Source organism: Carettochelys insculpta, chromosome 4 (genome assembly GCF_033958435.1).
Source record: "Carettochelys insculpta isolate YL-2023 chromosome 4, ASM3395843v1, whole genome shotgun sequence".
In the NCBI taxonomy this organism is placed as follows: domain Eukaryota; kingdom Metazoa; phylum Chordata; order Testudines; family Carettochelyidae; genus Carettochelys; species Carettochelys insculpta.
In genome coordinates, this window is record NC_134140.1 from 52,585,739 (window position 1) to 52,607,041 (window position 21,303).

The window sequence follows — 21,303 nt, forward strand, 5'->3', positions numbered from 1 at the left end:
ACATTTTCTTTGGTGCAAATATGATTTCAAGATTGAGGCAACAGACTGTTTTATGGTCAGTCAGATGCCAACATAAGATTATGACATATCAAATTGGCATTGAAGAAATAGACATATTACCCATCTGGATATTTAATCAATTGTATAAGATGGGATTTTGAAAAAAATGCTCAAACTGTCAGCATAATTCAATTTTATACTATTTATTACACTACTCAGTATACGTCAATGTATTTAATGTTACTTTGAACTTAACTCATAGGAGATATAGAGAATATAAAAAATATCTTTTTCATCTGTTAGTCAGGAAAATTAAATTGCCCTCTGTCATATGTATTTAATGGAATAGATGACATTAACAATTCCACATTACTTCTGGCTTCAGAAAAATCTAAACTACTATTGATTTTGCCTGGATATTTTCTAGTAGCAGGTATAGTGTTGCATACACTGATCTGTGGTGGGTAATCTTTCACAGCACTGTGATCTTTTCTATAGGGTCACTAACAATTATCTGCAGTAAACGTGCCATGATGCTGCTTACAATTGCTATTGCAATTTCAACATGATTAATCAATTTTCCACTAGTTTTATGAAACTGGCAAGTGACTGTCGATTGCATGAATCAAAATGATCTGAACAATGAATTCCTGAAGAAGCTATTAATATTTTATTTCTGTGCACAGTTGCAAGATACTCAAGCATTTCCAGAAAATAAAAATTTAAGCACTTAACTGAGATTATTAATTTCATCAATATGCTATATAAACAAATTACAGGGATGATGGCACTGCAGCTTTTAAAGGCCAGCTACTAATACAAATGGTGTTTCCTATCTTCTTACAGATACCTCACTATTTTTTTAATTCTTTCAATTATCATATATCCAGAGAGATTTGTACGAGCTGTGTAACCTGAAACTATCAAGTACAAAAATAAAAGCCTACGTGTTCAGAGAGATTTTTCTCGGTACGTGTTGCCAGGGGATAGTCAGAATCTTGATGTAGAATAACACTTATTTGTCTCAGTCCTATTTTCTAAAAGCTTTGATCTTTGCCATAAACCTATTGAAACATTCCACATTACCATATTTATGTCTCTAAAAAATGCATAATTTCAATGGCAACAAAGGTCTCTTCTGAATATTGTAGCAAGAATCTGCTTTTCCGTCAAATTTACTAATGGCCTATCAGACTGGCGTTTACTTCTGTGAGTAATTCCTAGCCATATGATACCATTTTTCACTTCCCAATATAACAAGCAAATATGACACAGAAGAAAACTTTATATTAGCTCTCAATGTAGAAGGAAAGAGAAGTATGCTTTTAAAACAAGCATGTTTAAAACTTTAATTAATCTATTTCAGACAGAGCATTCTTTGTGATTTCCAGAAAGGAACCTACAGCTTGGCCTTTGAAGAACTGATTTTTTTCTCTCACCTGTATATGTCTATTAATATTCAAGTATTCAGTTACAATGATAATGCAGAACCACTATACTGAAGTAATGGAGTGTGTAATAGAATTAGTGCTCAACGTTTAGTCCAATAAGTTAATTTTTGGATTAATAAAAGCTTTAGTAACTATAAAGTTGACAATAACTTGCCCAACAGCCAGTGATATTGGTTAGATATGAAGGTGGACATAGCAGCAAATGGTACTGTGCCTGCTTTATTGTCCTGATACTGAGTCACAAAGGGATCATCTTTATTTAAATGGATCATCTTTATTGATGATATCAATATTTTGGTTCCAAGGTCAAATGACATATGACTCTAATTGAAATGACACATGGACCTTAACTTTATGATATCCCATTGTACTGGATCTGAGAAGACTGGTTGATGGACCCCTTGTTAGTGAGCTGAATAAGCTGGACACTTCATGTTGTGCAACCAGCAGATTGATATCAGTCTTACATTTACTTTGAGGGACACTCAAGCACTAATGCAAACAGGAGCACAAATATATATTAAAATATATTAAATATATATTAATCAACTTTGGGAAGCAGAGTTGTTGACTCTGCTAAACTGCTGGCTCACCCTAGAACTTACATTCATGGATAACTCATTCATTGGCGTTATTATTCTATTAAGGTAATCTATTGCTATAAGTACTTTGGTTGTGGAAATCTGGGACCTCAGGAATTCAAAGAGTGATTTTTATTTTACAGGTCATTGATAACACATTTAAATAAAGATGATCCCTTTGTGACTCAGTATCAGGACAATAAAGCAGGCACACTACCATTTGCTGCCATATCCACCTTCATATCTAACCAATATCACTGGCTGTTGGGCAAGTTATTGTCAACTTTATAGTTACTAAAGCTTTTATTAATCCAAAAATTAACTTATTGGACTAAAAGTTGAGCACTAATTCTATTACACACTCCATTACTTCAGTATAGTGGGTCTGCATTGTCATTGGAACTGAATACTTGAATATTAATAGATACATACAGGTGAGAGAAAAAAATCAGTTCTTCAAAGGCCAAGCTGTAGGTTCCCTTTTGGAAATCACAAAGAATGTTATAGGAAGGAGAGAAAGAGATAAAATGGAATAGAAAAGGCACTGAAATGGTCATAAGGTTTAGTTATTATAAGTAATAGAGTTACTGAGGAGGCAATAAGGAAGTCTGGAGAAGTGTTGGTGAGGACAACAGCATTGAATAGATGCCAACCATAAAATTTAAAGCAGCTTCAGGAAAGGCCAGGAAGTTTAAAGAAGATTAAAGACATCCAGTGTGTGATTCTGTAGATTACAGAGTGAACAAGGGCATCCCCAAGATGTCTAAGGATTTATCCAAATACAAGAAAACAACCCCAAAGAGAAAGGAATAACGACAAACCAAACCAAACCATGGAACACTGGAGGAGCATGGAAACAACGAAGAGAATTAAGTGAATGTTGGTCATGTTAAAGGGTTCAGCTAAGCGCCAATGTTAATAGAGTAGATGACACAGATAACGGTATGGAATCTAAATTCACAAAGAACCTTATTTGTGCTGGGTTGTCTTAGACAGATTGAACCTTTTCTAGTCCAGGACCTTCTGCACCTGACTAGTGCCAAATGAAAGAATTTGCTAGACCATGGAAGGTCAATATTGTCTAGCACATTACCAACACCTCCACTGCTTACTGGGCATTTAGAAGACATTTAGGGATAAATCACAGCTAAATAAGAGCACGGAACACTGGGAGCCAGGAGAAAGGTTCGCAAAGGTACAAGCCCTAGCATCACATCCCTTTCACCAGGCAGCAAGTACAGCAGAGCTCACACTCCCACCCCTTGATATGGCAAATAACAGACTTGCTTGGGATTGTTGTGGGCATTGTGGTAGTTTTTCCTTTTTCAAGGGGCTAGGAAGGAATTAGCCCTCACCCACACATTGGGCAAGGTGGAATGTGGTTTCTGTTAGCTTTACCAGCTGTAGATGTTAGGCAGGACTTCTTATGGTGAGAGGAAGGGGGATAAGGCTGTATGTTACACCTTATTTTGTTAAGAGTGAGGCACAAGTCCAGTACATAGGGAAGGCATCTAGGGACCAGAAAAATGGCCTGCTATAGGACTTATAAAGGAGGTGCCAGTTAACGGAAAGGAAAGGAGCAGAGGGAGAGTGTCACCTCCCTTGCTTATTGTAACCCTCCTAGGATCCCAGCCATTGTCTTGCTGGGGGTCTTGAATGGAAAATGAAGGGAGATAGATAGAAGCTCTGGGTTATTTGAAGGAGTATGGAGTTGACTGCACTATCCACTTGTATTTCCTGGGTAGCTCTAGACATCTAATTAAATCCATATCAGTTGCCCGCTGTTCTTCTTTTGGTATAGCTGGACAAGGCTTTGTTTGGATTGGAGCCAAAGTGCTCACTATCTTGCACAGTTCAGCTTTGAGAAACAGCAGCAATGGGAGTGGCTGCTCAAGTCTCAAGCCTCCTAGTCAGGCTAGTGAGGAGACTCATGAAGTGAAGTGAACTTAAAAAGAGGGTGCGGTTTCAATTGGCTCCACTAACAGGTTTACTGAACTGTCACTGAGTGCATTCAGAAGGGATTTCTTCTACAGCTTAGAACATTCGTATTTAGGTGAGGACTAGGTCTATACTGCATTTCATGCTTTAGCTGTTTCTGTTAAAGGCCAGTGTTCTTTTTTACCATGTGATGATGCGCATATTTTTCATATTTCAATAATTTAGCACCAAAGAAAGGATTTGAGCCACAGTTTTCAAAGAAAAGTCACCTCAGAGCTTAGACTAAGAGGTCCTAAATACAAGAGATGAGTGTTTTTGAAAAACGCAAGCAAGTAAAAACACAGGCATACACTGGAAGCTCTTTGCCAGTCTTTAACATGTGACTGTCATAGTAAACAGGGAAAATGGAAAATATAGGGGATTTGGTTATGGTGTGCACAAACATACACCCTGTCAGTAGAAAGAAAATGAACTTATTTTCACCAATTAGGGATAAGACTACAAAAATGGGTTTGTATTAACACAAGAAAATATTCACTTGATTACTGAATTTCTGAAGGTGAGATCAACTTGAGAATGAAACCAACTCATGAAAAATAAAGAGAGAAAATGATAACGACACTAAAATCCTTTTGACAATGGCTCAAGTGACTGGCATGATAGTCATTAAAGTCCTATGAAAATAATTTTAAAAAGCTGGGGCTTGGACTGTCTCAGGCTGTAGCATTTGCTCCCTCATGTTGAAGATTGCTATAGTAGCTTTTCAGGGATAAAGTACATGAACAGAAGATAGCTTGCCGAACAGAAGATAGCTTCTCAGCCTAGCTTCTCCCATCATTTCAGTGACAAAGTCTTGTGTGATGCCTTCTCTGGCCTCAAGCTTTTACAGAAAAGATACACAGTTATGTTAGCATGTGAACTACTGCCTTGTGTCAGAAAAAGGGTCCTGAAGAATGTCATGTGGTTGTAGATTTCCGGAAAACAAAACTATTCTGTAGGATTTGTATATCTTCTCTACTGATCTGAGTGAAAATGAGATCTTACAAGCTTTATCTGTTTCTTGCTGCTTGATCAATTTCCATCTCATTATGCCCAGCACTAGCTTTCAGGATTAGCTAATAGTCAATGGTATACTAGCTTTGACAAAGAAGGGAAAAAAAAAGCTATTAAACTTGATCTTCTAATTCTCCCCAGAGGTAGGAAACAACAACAAAGCAATTTACCCCCTTATTAAGAAGATGATTCAGGGCGTAGCTATCAGCATATAACCACTGGCTGCCTGTTTTGTGCATACATATTACCCATTAGTGCACTATATTTTAATGTGTTAGCATTAAAACCAATATTTTGGGCTATAATCTTGGCTGTTTAGTTCTCTTCATATCATTCTTGTGAGAAAAGGTATCAACGGAAATCTGGAGATTTAATTATTAAAGTGTAATTCATTTGACTCATTGGAAAGCATGATTCTTTTACTCTGCATGTTTCAGATAATGAAAGTCAGATTCAATTATATTTTGGGCAATGGACTTGATCTAAAGGGGTTTCTCAACTTTTACAAAGGATAGTAGGGGGAAAAAAAAAGATTCTACTAGCAAAAGCCAGCTTATATTTGGGTGGGTGGGGGGAAGTAAGGAAAAAACTAACACACAAGGGGGGGGCAAATATACAACTGATTTAAAGCTGCATTTTATATAATTTTTAAACACACCATTTTAGTAACAAATATTAGAGAAAGGCCAAAGTCTGGACACTCTATATGCTCGGTGGGTGACAGCATTAAGAGCATGAATCAAACTCCAGATTTGAATTCCACAACTAGTCATTCGGTATACTATGAGTGGAGCTCAAATTTGGAAAAACCCTTCATGGAAGTCAAAATTTGGGATCTCTTCCAATTTTGTAGTTCATTCTCATCTCTATTTTATTTTCTAGTTTCAAGTGTGGTTTCTGTTGAAGATCCAAGGTAATTATTTAATAAATTGCCCAGCATCTGCTGTGCTAAACTAAAATATATCATCAGATATCAGATAATGCTAATGTCAGAGGTTTATAAGTTGATTTTTTGATGAATTCAGACATTTCAAACGCAATAAAACAAACTAATGAAGACATAACAGTGAACATTCAGGGGTAACTAACTGAGCATAATACATACCTAATAAAAGAAGAATAATGTAATCAAACTTAATGCTATTGGTCTTAAATGGTAAGTCTGAAGTAGGAGTTATTTCAGTTTCAGAAACGTCTTAGCTGATGATGATGACCAGTGCTGAATCATCCTTCATTGAGTTGCTTCTAAATCAATCTGATGTTAGAAGCGGGTACGGCTAGCTGAAGAATGTTGGGCTAATTCTTATTAATTGCAGCACATGTGATAACAAATGACTTGCCGGACTGGTTGGTTTGGCAGATATTGAGTTAGACAGAGAAGCACAGAGAAGAGAAATGCCAAAGAAGAACTATGGTTGGTAGTAGACTGCAATCTAGATGTCAATTTGCAGTGGGTCGTGGTAAATAAAAGAAAATGCAATTTTGACACAAAGAGGCATCAAGGAGATTATAGCTCGACTCAGATAAACTCTTAAAATCACATCCAGAATACTGCATGCTGTCAACGTCTGTCTGCTTTTATCCTTTGTATTATTTAGTGTGGATAAAGTTCACTTGTCCCCTCACATGAGACTGCTGCTGCTGGTTGTTCATTTTTGAAACAACTTGGGGTTTCTCTTCAGTCTCTGCTCCCCCCCCACTGTTAATAATCCAGTCACCTAGCTAGTGTTGACAACTACTATTTAACAGACAACAGCCTTTGGCAGAAAGGAAGGAGTGGAAAAAGAGTAGTGCACCTTCTGGAGTCCCCCCACCCTTTCCAAATCCTTATATTAATTTTAAACTGTTCTGTTTAAGTTCTCTGTTTTGGTCAGACCCTTCCATTCTCTGACAGAGAAAAAAAACCCTATCAAGTCCTGAATCCTGCAAGATGTGTGCCTGTGTGGAGCCTCGCTAAATTTGATGTTAGTTTGATGGCTCTTCAAAATGCAGACAGGCAACTTCATCTAATCGTCTTCTGGATGCCAGAAGAGAGCTAGAATCTGTAAATGCTGCTGGGCAGGATGACAAGCAGGTGTTATAATGCATGGAAACCATGGAAGAACCAATGGAAACTTTGATATAGTACAGCCAGGAAAGATCTTAGCCTGTAGTATGACTGATAGTTTCACATTTAAATTTCACCTCTCCTCCTTTCAGGGTAAATTTTTAATACCTATCAGTGAATCATACCTAGACCTTATGGAAAAGTTTCCATTGGTAAGTCACTCCAAATTTTATTTTTTTCTTAGACTATATCTACACTAGCCCCCGCCGTTTGAAAGGGGGATGCTAATGAGACATTTGGCAGATGCTAATGAGGTGCTGCCTTGAATATGCAGTGCCCCATTAGGATAATGGTGGCTGCGGCGATTTGAAAGTGCCTGTGTAGACAGGGGCTTTTCAAAAGGACCCCCCGGTCTTCGAAAGCCCCTTCTTCCTAAAACCAAATAGGAATAAAGGGCTTTTGAAGACTGGGGGGTCCTTTCAAAAGGCCCCCCATCTACACGGGTGGCATGCAATTAGAAAGCGACACTTTTGAATTGCCGCAGCTGCCATTATGCTAATGAGGCACTGCATATTCATATTCAAAAGATGGGGGCTAGTGTAGTCATAGCCATGGTCTCACAGACTCTTTAGTACTTAAGCACACACATGCACACAACCATCTCAGGATGATAGTGGGTACATTTTAGCAGTAGACTGGCTTCCTTAAGGATGAATTCTTAAAGAAAGCAAAAAAATAATAATAAAAAAATCCTTAACTTATCCATAGAAGTACTGTTTGAAGAACAAACCTGAGTCTACTTACTTTCTGTTGATATTTTGGCTTGTACCTCCTACAATGGCTCAAAAACAAACAACTGGGCTGCATGCTGCTTGACAGCTCTGTATTAAATGGACTTTAAAAAAAGGCATTTCTAAAAAAGGCTGTTCCAAAATGTACAGTGTGTATAGGAAAACTAAACTCAATTATTTAGGTTAGCTTGGCAACAGAAAAGGTTACATTGTCAAAACTAAAGACATGTGGATATTATTTGACACAAGATATTTTTTCTGTCCATCTGTGATATCGTCTGCATCTGATGAAGCAGGTCTTTGTCCACGAAAGCTTATGCTCCAAAATATCTGTTAGTCTATAAGGTGCCACAAGACTTCTTATTGTTCTCGAAGCTACAGACTAACACGACTACCTCTCTGATACGCGTCCATTGTAGAGGAAGTCTGTGACTGTCTTAGCTATACCAGAAACAGTCCAATAGAACATATATAATCAAACAGCCTAAAGAAAAATTCAATCCAAGATTTCTTAGTTGATGTTGGGAAACAATTTTTAAACAACTCTTAACAGACACCTACTTGAGGTCTTGGGAAGGTTCTGCTCTGATATGGGGTGTCTCCACAGAGTGCCCAAATACTGCCCCTTCTGTTCCTAAAATAAATACATAAAATACAGTACAATTATACTGGAAAACAAAACCGCATTCAAATGTTTAACCATTTTTGACATTCTAGGACAAAATATTTGGTTGATTCATTTGTTTATGCTTCTGCAGCTTGTTATCATCAATAAGCTTTCTTTTGATTCAACGTGTATTTTTCATATTAATGAAAACATTGTCAAAATCTGGATTCTGAATACTAAAAGCTGCAGTCATCCACCTATCCATAGCAGATCTTCAACACAAATTACGGCAATATGAACTTTTTAACACTTGTATTACCATCAGCATGCCCATTACAGCACTTTTGAAGAAATCATGCTAACGTTTTTGAAAAGATAAAGAATGCAAGTTTCAACAGAAAAAATCTGTGGTCAAACTTTCAGACAAGTCCGGTAACGTTGTGTGCCTTAGATTTTATGTGCACAGCTTTAGATATCTTTTACTGGTTCTTCAAAGGTTTTGAAGATTCACAGTAACCTTATTCTTCTGAAAATACCAACTATTTTGAATCTCTTTGCCCTTTTCACATCTTACGTTGCCTTGCAGGAGACATTGGCTAACTAATTTACTGATGACACCATTTCTGAAATGGTCATTAATTCTGAAAGCCTTATTTTGAGTACCCAACAAGAAACATTCTGATAGTGTTGATGAACACACAAAAACTGACACATACAGAATAAGTGAATGTTTCAAAAGACTGAATTTATAAGCATGTGTATCTTCAGATGTTTATACAAAGCTTAATGAATGACACTTTTCCCATTTTCAGTCAAAATGAAATTAGGAAAATTTGGGTTTTGACTACATTAATTTTTCACAGAAGTCCTAGGGAAAAATGACTTTTCATTGAAAATCTGAGAAAATTTTTTTTTTTTCTTTTTGAACCAAAAGCTGAACATTTGTGACAGCAGAGCTCTCCCTCCCCATTTTTCAAATTTTTAAACTAACAAGTATGGAGACTCGTAGGTTCCCAGATAGATTAATCTTTCCTGAACTTGATCTATTGTCATCTTCTGTTGATCTAGACTGTGGATGTGAACCCTGCCCGGGTATCCTGAGCCACAGAGTGGGTTATGATTTGGAGTGCTCTTTTTCAGCAAAATCAGTGGTAAAAGATGGATATTATTGGCTCTTGCTGCAAAATAAGAATAGGCCTACAAGACACTAGGTTGGCTGGTCCTTGTGCACATGCTCAGGTCTGACTGCAAGATGCGGGACTAGGAAGGAATTTTCTCCCAGGTTAAACGGGCAGTCACTGCCAAGATCATATGGATATCTGTCATTTCATCATTTCTCTGCCAATGCAGAAGCCTCTAGCACTGGTGAGCCTCAACACTTCCTAATCTGTGACTGTGGCACATCACAGTCTAGTTTCCTGTGGGTCTCATTTCTGTCGTCAGGTTTAGAGTATGGTTACAGTGTTGGTGACCCATGATATGCAGGAAATCAGATTAGATGGTCCCTTCCAGCCTTAAACTCTGTTACTCTAGGTGTATAATGAGTCTCTCCAACTAAGAAGTGAACAAGAGCGCGAGAACAGGCAGACTGACCAGCTATCTCTAGAAAAGAGCTTGCTGTTGAAAGCAAGATATGGTGGTTGCTGATGCTGGATTGGCCTTGAAGCAAGAATTTAAAATCATCTACAAAGATTATATGCTAACCCAAAAAGTTCACTTTGATATTTGACAAATGTTCAGTGAAATTCTTATTTTATCCAACTGGTTTGCCCATCTCAGATAATTAACAAATTAAAGACAAAAAATTTCAAATTTTTTTGCACTTTAAACCTTTTTTTAAAAACACGCTGAAGAAATTTGACGAGATGTAATAAACATCTCACCAAAAAACAAAACAAAAAAAGGCTTTCTGCAAATTGAGATGTCTCACCTGCCATCCATCTCCAGCTTCTGACAAACAGAGACTAGGGACAACATTCCTTACCCATCCTGGCTAATACCCATTAATGGACCTAACCTCCATGAATTTATCTAGGTTTTTAAAAAGAGCTATTATAGTCTTAGCTTTCACAGCCTCCTCTGACAAGGATTTGCAGAGGTTGACTGTGTGTTGTGTGAAGAACTTCCTTTTATTTGTTTTAAACCAGCTGCCCATTAATTTCATTTGGTGTTCTCTAGTTCTGATATTATAGGAACAAGTAAATAATTTTTCCTAGTTCACTTTCTCCACACCACTCACAATTTTATATACCTCTATCATATCCCCCCTTAGTCTTCTCTTTCCTAAGCTGAAAAGTCCTAGTGTCTTTAACCTCTCTTCATATGGGACCCATTCCAAACCCCTAATCATTTTAGTTGCTCTTTTCTGAACCTTTTCTAATGCCAATATATCTTTTTTGTGATGAAGAGACCACATCCATTTGCAGTATTCAAGATGTGGACATACCATGGTTTTATACAAGGGCAATAAGATATTCTCTGTTTTATTCTCTACCCCTTTTAAAAAGATTCCTAACATCCTAGGAAGGCTAAGAGGACAGACAATTCCAGAAACTGACTCAGACCAAATTCCCATAAAACCAAGCCACATGGATAGAACACACAGCAGATATTTATATGACCAATATTACATATTTTAGTAGATAGTAACATCAAAATCCACCTGGCTAATTACTGAGAAGATTAGGCCTCTGTAGGCTAGACTGATACCTGTTTTCATTTATTGCCTTTGTCCTAGGACCATGTTTTATTTTTATTATCCCTTCTCTCCACAAATTTTCTCATTTTTACCTAATCAACAGCCAAGTACATATAAGCTCTTCCTCCCTACTATTTAAGATAGAATAATTAGCTCTATGTAATAAAAACAGATTCAATGCCATGTCATAAAAAGGTCCTTACTAGACCACTGACAATAAAAAGGAAAATAACAATGAAATTAATATTGACTCTCTCTATAGTACTATATTACTAGATATAGAGTTGGAGAATGTGCAGAATCCTAATACTTGATCATTATATCTTCTATGACTAAATACTGTATTTTAAATTGCTTTGATAATTATTTGAGCATTACTCTTGTATAAACATCTTTTTACAAATCTTATTAAATAATGGCTGAGACACAAACAAAACAGTTCCATCCATCTATATTTAACAATATTCTAAATACTTTGCTGAACTAAATGATAGGATTTAGAAAAAAGCTATAGCCAGCAGATTAAAGAGCAAAGACAAGAGAAATGTAAATTAATTAATTTTAATACCTTGCAATAATAGAGGGAAAATGTGCTCAATTTGAGACTGCAGTATAAACTGAAGGATGTTTATTTCCTTAGCTAAAAATGATGGAAATTATTCTTCTAAAGGCTACTTGCATTGGAGTTTTTCTGAAATGAATGATGGTACTATGTGGTTAACAGTGCGAGGACTTCAGGAGGTTCTACAGGGGCTGTCAGAGCAGCAGGCATTGATACCAAGCCAGCTTTAATCTAACTAGTTTGTGTACTGATAGCAAAGCCACAGCAGCACAGACTTCAGCATGGATTAAAACTCTAAGCTTTCATCTCCAGAGATGTAAATGCTGCAAATCCCTATTTAGGTCACAGCAAAAACCAGTGTGGTGGATTCATTTGAGCTGCTATTTTTGAATGTTACAAAAACCAGTTTATGGGACAGTCGCACTGAAACCACCAAAGCCAGCTGACTACTACTGAGCTCTGCTGAAGAGAGGAAGAAATCTTCCTCCAACACCAGAGGACATGAACAAAGCTCTGCTATGGAACGTACCCCACTCCGTGGTTCGGAGTAACCTTTATAAGCCTAGTACTACCAGCACACAGGGATGAGGGGAAGAGGGGAGTTTGGGTGGCAAATTAGGTCTGAGGAGCAGGGTCTGGGACAGAGTTTTGGTGCAGGCTCTGTGTTGGAGCAGAGGATTGGGATGCAGGAGGCGGTGCACTCTGTAGTCCCTGGGAGGGAGTTTGGGTGTGGGAGGGCTTTGGGGTTCAGGCTCTAGGACAGAGTTTGTGCACTAGGTTCAGGCTCTATATCTATATAGGCCAAGACTATATCAAGGTTCAAAAAAAGAGCTAAATAAATTCTCGGAGAATAGGTCCATCAATGGCTATCAACCAGCATGGGCAAGGAGGGTGTCCCTAGCCTCTGTCTGTCAGAAACTGGAAATGCATGAGAAGGGACAGGTCTCTTGCTGACTAACTGTTATGTTCATTACCTGTGGGGCACCTGGCATTGTCCACTATAATAAGGCAGAATAATGTTCTAGGTGGCCCTTTGTTCTGACTTAGTGTGGCTGTTCTTATGATCCTATGAATTTTTGCAGTGTTGTATTCCTTGCCACACAGACGGTGCTTCTGGCATGTCTCCAGCTCTTTTCCCCTTCCTGGCTAGCAAAGCAGCACAAACTTCATATCTGCAGCTGTGAAGGTGGGAGCAAGACATGAACTCATTAGAAATTTGGGCAAAATTTAGAATAACCACCAGTCTCTACCTATGAGACACCCAAGATCGTAGTAGCAGAGGTGGTGGGAAGTCAAGACTGAGGTGCTTAAGGGAAGCTTGAACACCCTCTCTCTGTAACAGGGGCCATACTCTACTCACATTTTGTATAAATAATAATTCTGTGCAAACAATGAGTACAGAATATGGGCCATAACTGGCTCAATGGCAACATGAATCATTTTTCATTTTCAGAAGGAAAGAATACATTCATGAACTGGGAGAAGTTTTCTTATCAGACATAGTTGATAAAAGGCAAGCCCTTTACATAAGCAGGGAGAATTACCATGAAGACCACTAAACCAAACATTTTAAATTTTAGCACTAGGGACTAAGTAGAATCCTTAAAGACACAATAAATGTTCAAAGACACATACATTTTCCTTTACCTTCTAGAACATAAAAGCTAATTCTTTCTCTCTCTCTTTCTCTCAAAAAATTAAAGGATAACTAGTTTTGTAATAAGTTCTTCATCCCCAGGAAGGTGTCAGTCTGCTCACCAGGGAAATACAAGCACATATTCCTTACACTTGAATGGAGGATAAGCATCCACATATTTTTAGAAAAAGATCAGTCCCTCTACTGATGTACCTCCTGTGATAAAACACCAAGGTTCAGAAAAATTCAAGGAACTAGCCGAACAACCTACCAGTAACATTAAAAAAGGAGAGAGACTATGGAATGTATTCTATAAAGCTAACATATTTTAGATATCTCTTCTCAGCCATGTGTATTTAGAACACTGCTATTAGTAGTACCGGAACTATAAATATAAACCCCCTCCCCACCAAGTTCACTGATGGGAGATTAGACTCCTATCTCCGGCCTTTACTGTAAAATGAGATGTGTGGTTTCTATGGATATTACATGCTTTATCTTAAAACATATCGAAGATAAAAGTGTGATTAGTTTTCTGAAAATTATTTTGGATAAATAGGAAGAACATATCCTTTATTTATTATACTCTGAACATGAAGATTTGTCCTCAAGAATAAACCAAAGGACATCTTAATGCTACTTGTTTTACTCAGTGGTAAAATGTGTCTTCTTTTAAAAGATTGCGAAAGGTTGAAGAATTGACAATACGAATGAGTGACAGTTTAAAAACGCTATGACGGTTTACATGTCACACAGAGAAAAGTCCTTCTTCAGGTAAGGGAGGTCTTGTTAAATTTCGTAAAGTTAATTCAAAATAAAGAGTCTCCCTGTCTTTGATTGAAACTTGATAGGACTGGTTCTCTCTGGAAAGAGATGTAAGTCTAATGAAATTTCAAACAAGTGTACAATTTCACTTTCCTAGACGTATAAAATTGTAACCAAGATTTACATTGAAAATGAAAATCTTGGCAGAGGCTAATCCATATTAAAAACAGAGGTTAATCAATTTTAGCACTTTCAAGCACATTGCAAAATGAAGTAGCTAGAGAAGTGAATTCAATGGCACATAACAGAATAGACAACTATGAAAAGTGAACCCTCCAGAGGAAATAAAATCGAGACAGCAATGAGTAAGATACAAAGGAGGTAAAACCAAAATCAGAAGTTAAATTACTTTTAACTGCAGCTCTGGAAGAGAACGAATGAAGAACACAACCAACTTCCTTTAGAAAAAAGCCCGCCTGCCTCACAACACTAATGGACAACAGGCAAAATCTACACAGAAGTACTGAATGACATTAAAGCAACATAAAACAGAATAGATATACACAAAAAATCCCCAGTATACTTCAGCTACATCTGCACTAGAGAGTTTTGTTGATAAAACTGGGATTTTGTTAACAGAACTCATGGAGCATGCACACTACAAATGCGTTCTGTTGACAGTAACTCTCCCCCCGCAAGGCAGAACGCTTCTGTTGACAGATTCTGCGGACAGAAAATAAGTGTGGACAGTCAGGGGGGAAGGGCTTTAGTCAATTTAACAGTCCTCCATGGCGCTGACCAGCTGGCCTTAGGAGATGCCCTGTCCCCTGCAATCACAGCTCTCAGCTCTCTGACTCCAGCTGTTCTTAAAGGTGCAGGGAGTCTGGGAAACCCTGTTTCAGGAAACTGAGAGCATGCAAACAGCAGACCTACAAACTGCTCACTGCAATGCCCTCACAGCCACGACCTACACCTGCTAGCACAGTGATGGCTGCAACCCAGACACCCTGCGGCCGGCCCCCCAAGGCCCTCCAGTGAGCCACAGGAGGGTTCACAGGAGACCACCCAGGGCATCATCGACTGAGGTCGAACTAAAGGACCCCCTTAGCCTCTAGGCCAAGGAGAAGATCTCTCTGGACTCTGCCACCAAGAGGAGAAACTCCCTGGCATGCGCTCAGGTGGCCTCTGCCCTTGCTGACCAGGGCCACACCATCCAGATGATGGAGCAAATCCAGGCAAAGGTGAAGGAGCCCTGGCAGTTGTACACTGGGTCCCAGGACACAGGCTGGAGGTCAGGGGCAGGATCGCTCACCTGCCACTACTTTGACAAGCTGCACCTGGGGGGTGAGGATGGTTCCCCCACTACTGCAGCTGTGGACAAAGATGAGGACTGCCCCCCCCCCCGCCCGCCCACCTGCACACTGGCACTGGAGCCCAGGGAGAAGCAGCCCAGGACCCTGCCAGAGCCAGAGCCAGAGCCAGAGCCAGAGCCAGAGCCAGAGCCAGAGCCAGAGCCAGAGGCCAACTCAATCAAGGGCACATCGGTGATCACCCTGGACTCCATCCCCTGCAGGCAGGACACATCCAGGGCATCCCAGGAGCTCCTCAAGGGACCCTGTGGTAAGTATTTCAGACATCATACACCCTAGGACATGGAGCAGGCAGGTGCAGAGGGGGCGTGAGGCAAGGCTAACCAGGCTGGCTTGGACAGGGCCTCACATTGTGCTCCCAGCAGGTACAACCATGTGCAAGGCAGCATGGTCCACGCAGACCCAGCAGGCAGCCCAGGGCACGTGTGCCAGCACACTGCCAGCCCCACAGGAGGCCGCATGAGCTTCAGGGACCTGGGGGGAGGGCCTGCCTACCACCACCACAGCAGGAAGTGGGCCAGTCATATGGGCAGCAGCCTGACCCCAGACACTCCACTGAGCACAGTGGCTCCTGGCTCACCAGAATACCTGTAGGTACCAGCCAGCAACTGCCCTCAAGACAGTGCTGCCAGGCACATGCATGTGGGGGAAGCACTCGGGTGGGCAGGGCTTTTCCCAGCCCACCTGCCACCCATGTGGGGAAATTTCCATGGCCTGACACCCCACCTTGAGTAATAGCCCATTGAGCAGGGGTCCGGGGGCAGTGCTCAGCTAGTCTCCAAGACAGCACGGGGTCCCTGAGCAGCAGGGCCCACCATGCGGGGCACACATGCCTGAGCTCCTGGGACATCCCTGGCCCTGGCCCAGGGGTGGTGGCTGCTGCTCAAGGTGAGTGGGGAGAAGGGCCTTAGGGGCAGTGTTGTGGGAATGACTCACTAACTCTTCTCCTCTTCCTTACAGCTGCAATATCCAAGGGCCAGGCCAGCCCCACCACTCCACCAGGACCAGCCAGCCCTATCGTGGGACTGGAGCTGGGCAGCCCAGAAGCATCAACCGAGAGAGTTGCCAACACCAGCCTGACGAGAGCACCCTGTGGACCTACACAGATGCCCTCAGGAGGCAGACTGACCTCATGGAGCAGCGGCTGGAGTGGAGGGCACGAGAATGAAAATGGTGGACATGGGCCTGGGACGAACTTATGGCCCAATTTGCTGCTGTCACCACCATCTGACAGCCCAGCACCTGTGACTGCTGCTCCCATTTACCTCACTGGCCCTGCTCCCTCTGCTGCTCTTGCCCTCTCTGTCCCTGTGCCCCCAACCCTGCTTCCTTGCGCCACAACATGCTGAAGCTCCTGCAGTGGGCAATGATCATGCCCACCATCCTTGCTCACCAGACCCACCGAGTCTGACCACACCACAGCCCCGCTACTTCTGTACCTCCCCATGTTCCCGGACCCAACTCAGCCCTGACAGTGATCCTGTACTCATGGCAGGAAGGGGTCCTTTGGCCAACACCAGTTGGGGTCTTTCTCCCCCACAGGGTCCCAGTCCCTATCTTCTTAGTCTGAGGACACCCCCACCCCAAGCCCCATCCAGTGTATATATTTACCTGTATTTGCACAGTGTATTTTATTAGGTTTATTTTGCATGTTTTTCTATTTTAAAGTAAAGAAGTTGTTTGTCCACCCCCCACTTGTCCCTCTGTACTGGAGAGGATCAAGAAGGGGTGAGTGGCTGAAAGGAAGGTTGTGGTTGGAACCAGGTGGGATTGTGGGCTTATGGGTTCTCTGCTGGGGTTGACCTGGAGAGGGTCACTGGCGGGCTGTGGGAGAAGCTGTCCTGTAGGGCCTTCTGGATCTGCAGCCCACCCTGATGGGCCTGGTGGACCAGAGCAACACTTCTCTGTTTGTAGCCATGGCTGGGATCCATCCCCCACCTGAGAAAGAAAGCCTTCCCTGTCACCTCCACAAGGTTGTGGAGGGCATAGCACATGGCCACTACTTGGAGGACATTGTGTTTCCCCATATCCAGCAGGATCAGGAGGCACCTAAAGCATTCCTTGAGGTGGCCGGCTTGGTTCTGTGCCTGGTTTAGGTGGCCATTACACAGATCCTGGGCTGGGTCCAGGTGTCCGGTGTATGGCATCATAAGCCAGGGCATAAAGGGGTAGATGGCATCTCCCACTATGCACAATGGCACATCCACGTCCCCATCTGCCAACTCCTGGTGGGGAACGTGGATGCCTATGTCTATCCCCCGTGCATGCCAGAGTTATGGAACTCCCCTGTGTCAGGAGTCTGGCCCAACCATCAAACATATTGTGACAAAGTCCCTTGTCAGCCCCTGTGGGTGCCTGCGCTTCCTAGCAGTTTTCTTAGTTGTGCCTCAGAGACTCTTGGAGACCCCTTATGTGCCCAGCCTTTCCAGAGGCAGGAGTCTCCACTTAGCGAGCCATACTCATCATAGGCAAGTCCCAACTGGGGAGGACACAGCCAGTCCCCTTGCAGGCCCGCACTTGTTCCAATGTAGTAACCCCCTGGGGAAGGATGGGAGGAGTTTAGACCCGCCCTCTACCTGGACTCCGGCCCAGGGTCCCTACGAGGTCAAGAGGCTGCTGGCAGGGCTTTCACCCCTGCCCCAATATAGCAACCTCTCCCTGGGCCACTTCACCCACTGCTTCCCTGTGGTACCTTCCTGCTTTGGCTCTGGCTCTTCAGTGCACCTTCCAAAACCTTCCCCCCCACAACCAGCTAGGGGGAACCTTTTATAAGGAGTGCAGGGCCTCCACTGACCTATGACTGCTGATTAGACTCAGCTGTAGCTAATGGTTAATGAGGCCCCCAGCTGTTTGCCTTAATTGGGAAACAGGAAAGCATTCTCCCAGCAGCCAGTATACCTGCCTTCTTGTCAGATACTATAGCCCCCAGGCAGCAGTCTGCCACAATATATATCCAGAAATCATCCCTGATGGTCAGCTAGGGCCTTCAGTACAACACTTACTGATTTGCAGGTTTTGGAGAATGATGAGTTTTAATACAGTAAGTCGCCAACTTACACGGGTCCGAGTTACATGGATCTGTAGATGCACAGTTATATGACTACAATCCTTAGTTCAACTACCTCTCAATAGCATGTAACTTATCAACATGCTCAATTGTTAGTTCAGCTGCAGCTCAATAGATGGAGTTACCAGTACATTGATGCACAGCTGACAGTATCGCTTTCACCATTTTGATTTGTTATTCCATGAGTGCAAGTTGCATCTCATTACAATACCACTCCTCAAACAAACTATAAAGCCTCATCATGTCTGCGAAATGTAAGAGTGGGGAAAATGTTCAGAGTTTTAGTAAGAGGCACATTACAATGATGGAAACTAAAGTAGAAATTGTTAAGCAATATGAAAAAGGTGAAAAGTGTGTAGACATTGCATGTGCTTATGAAATGAACAAGTCAACAATTAGAACAGTTATAAGCAATAAAGATTGAATTATGCAGCATGTAAAAAGTTCTGTGTCAATGCAGTCCACAATTATTTCCAAGAAAGGGGCATGTTAATAGAAGACATGAAAAAATTATTGAGTGTTTGGACTGAAGACCAACATCCACAAGGAATTCCAATAAGCCTTTTGCTCATGCAAGAGAAAGCCTTGAGCCTTTTTAAAAACCTAAAAGATAAAGATGGTGAGAGTGTTGATGGTGCTACATTCCATGCAAGTCACAGATAGTGACAGAGAGATAGTAGTGTTAGTCTGTATTCTATCAAAACAAAAAAGCAGACGTAGCACATTAAAGGCTAACAAAAAATTCAATTTTTTTAGCCTTTAAAGTGCTGCATGTCTGCCTTTCTGTTTTGATAAAGTCACAGATGTTTTAATAGGTTTAAGGCTCATGCTAAGCTGCAGAACATCAGTGACTGGTGAGGATGCCAGTGCAGACACAGTGGCAGCCACAGAGTTCCCTAAGGCTTTGGCAGAAACCATTGAAAATGAGGATTACCTACCACAACAGGTTGTTAATGTCTATGAAACTGGATTATACTGGAAAAAATGCCAGACCATTCTTACATAGCCACAGAAGAAAAGACTATGCCAGGATTCAAGGTGTCAAAGAACAGGCTGACACTCCTAATTGGTGGAAATGCTGCTGGGGACTGCAAAATAAACCCCCTGCCAGTTTACCTTATTAAAAACCCTAGGGCCCTCAAAAACATCGCAAAGGCTTCGTTGCCTGTTGTATGGAAATCCAATCCAAAAGCATGGGTAATTCAAATAATTTTCCAAGACTGTATTTTCCACCATTTTGTGCACGGGATTGAAAAATATATCAAGGAAAATAACCTACTATTTAAGATCATGCTGTTGGTTGACAATGCCCCAGGTCACCCAGCAACTCTGTGCAACTATCATGAAATCATCAAGGTGATGTACTTGCATCCAACAACAACTTCTCTCATACAACCTATGGATCAAGGCATCATACAGACTTTTAAAAATATTACCTGTGAAGAACATTCAGACAGGCAGTGAAAGCTACTGAAGGGGAGAATGGAGTACCATTGAGACAGTTCTGGAAAGAATATGGTATTCATGAAGTTGTTAAGAACATTGATGATACCTGGTGTGAAATTACATCTAACATGAATGCTGTTTGGAAAAAGCTCACCCCCAGTCTGTTCAGGACTTCAGGGGATTTGAAGAGCAAGATGTAGTTAACAACCGTGTAGAAATGGACAGAAAATTAGAATTAAATCTTGAGGAAAATGCTTTCAATGAATTGTTAAAATGTCATGCAAAGGAACTGAGCAACAAAGACTTAGTGGAGCTCAAAGACCCCAGGAAGGAAGATGAAGTTTCAAAGGAAGAACAGGAGGCTGAGCCACACTGAAGAGTTGTGACTAAGCAGATGGCAGAATGCTTTGATATGATCGAAAAAGGACAGGCTGGCTTAGAGGCTCAGGACCCAAACACCAAAGCGTTCATGAAGGTGTCTAGAGTAGAGCATGCTGCTATTGCAGGCTACAAAGTGATTTATGATGAAAAGAAAAAAGCTACAGTACAAACATCACTGGACAAGTACATGCACTTAAAGAAAACAGACAGAAAAGATCCAATGCCATCAACATCTGCAGAATCTGTCACAAATTATTGAATAGTAAATGTTAGTTTTCTTAACATTATGTTTTTATATATGCACAGCACTGAATAAATTTTCATTTTCTTAACATCTGGTTTTTATAAATCCTACTTTTTTTAGCTTTAACTGGTCTATTGAAACAAATGTATATGCCAGAAATATATCATATTTAAGCAGTGTTAGACTTACACAGTTTTCAACTTACATGGTGACCTTTGGAATGAATTAACAGTGTAAGTTGGGGACTTACAGAACGTACAAAGTGGATGTTTGGTAGTGGATGATGTTATCGCATTCCTGTGCTCTCAGATATGTTGTTAGTTGGTTCAAACATAACCAACAAACTATGGCTTGTTGGCAGTTCTCAGAAGAAGTTTGGTGGCATTCACTACCTTACTAATAAGCTAGCAATTAAAGGGCCAGATGCTGCACCACTGATCTCACTGTGCATTTTGAGGAAGATCCAGATTATGATACAGTGGAATAAACTGCAGCATTAAATGCATGAGCCACAGAAAGAAGATCTGGAAGAAAGTTATTGATAAAAGACTATAAAGAAAAGGAAAGACTGGTGATAGCCCATTTGGATTTGTGCCAGGCAAGTTATCAGTGCATGCTATCCCTGCATTAAGCTTGTTGTGGAAAAATATAGCAAAAAAAGGAAAA

The 21,303-nt window shown here is 41.0% G+C and overlaps 1 protein-coding gene across 6 annotated transcripts in view; it reads right to left on the bottom strand.

Annotated features, from left to right (window-relative positions):
* Positions 1-21,303, bottom strand: part of SGCZ (sarcoglycan zeta) — a 470,824-nt gene that overhangs the window by 27,850 nt on the left and 421,671 nt on the right. For all 6 annotated transcript variants that reach the window (XR_012645368.1, XR_012645367.1, XR_012645369.1 and 3 more), the window contains one exon: positions 8,423-8,495. Coding sequence is in view for 2 of the 6 variants with exons in the window: in XM_074992835.1 (XP_074848936.1) it covers positions 8,423-8,495 (73 nt within the window). In the remaining 4 variants the exon portion in view is untranslated. The remainder of the gene's footprint in view (positions 1-8,422; positions 8,496-21,303) is intronic.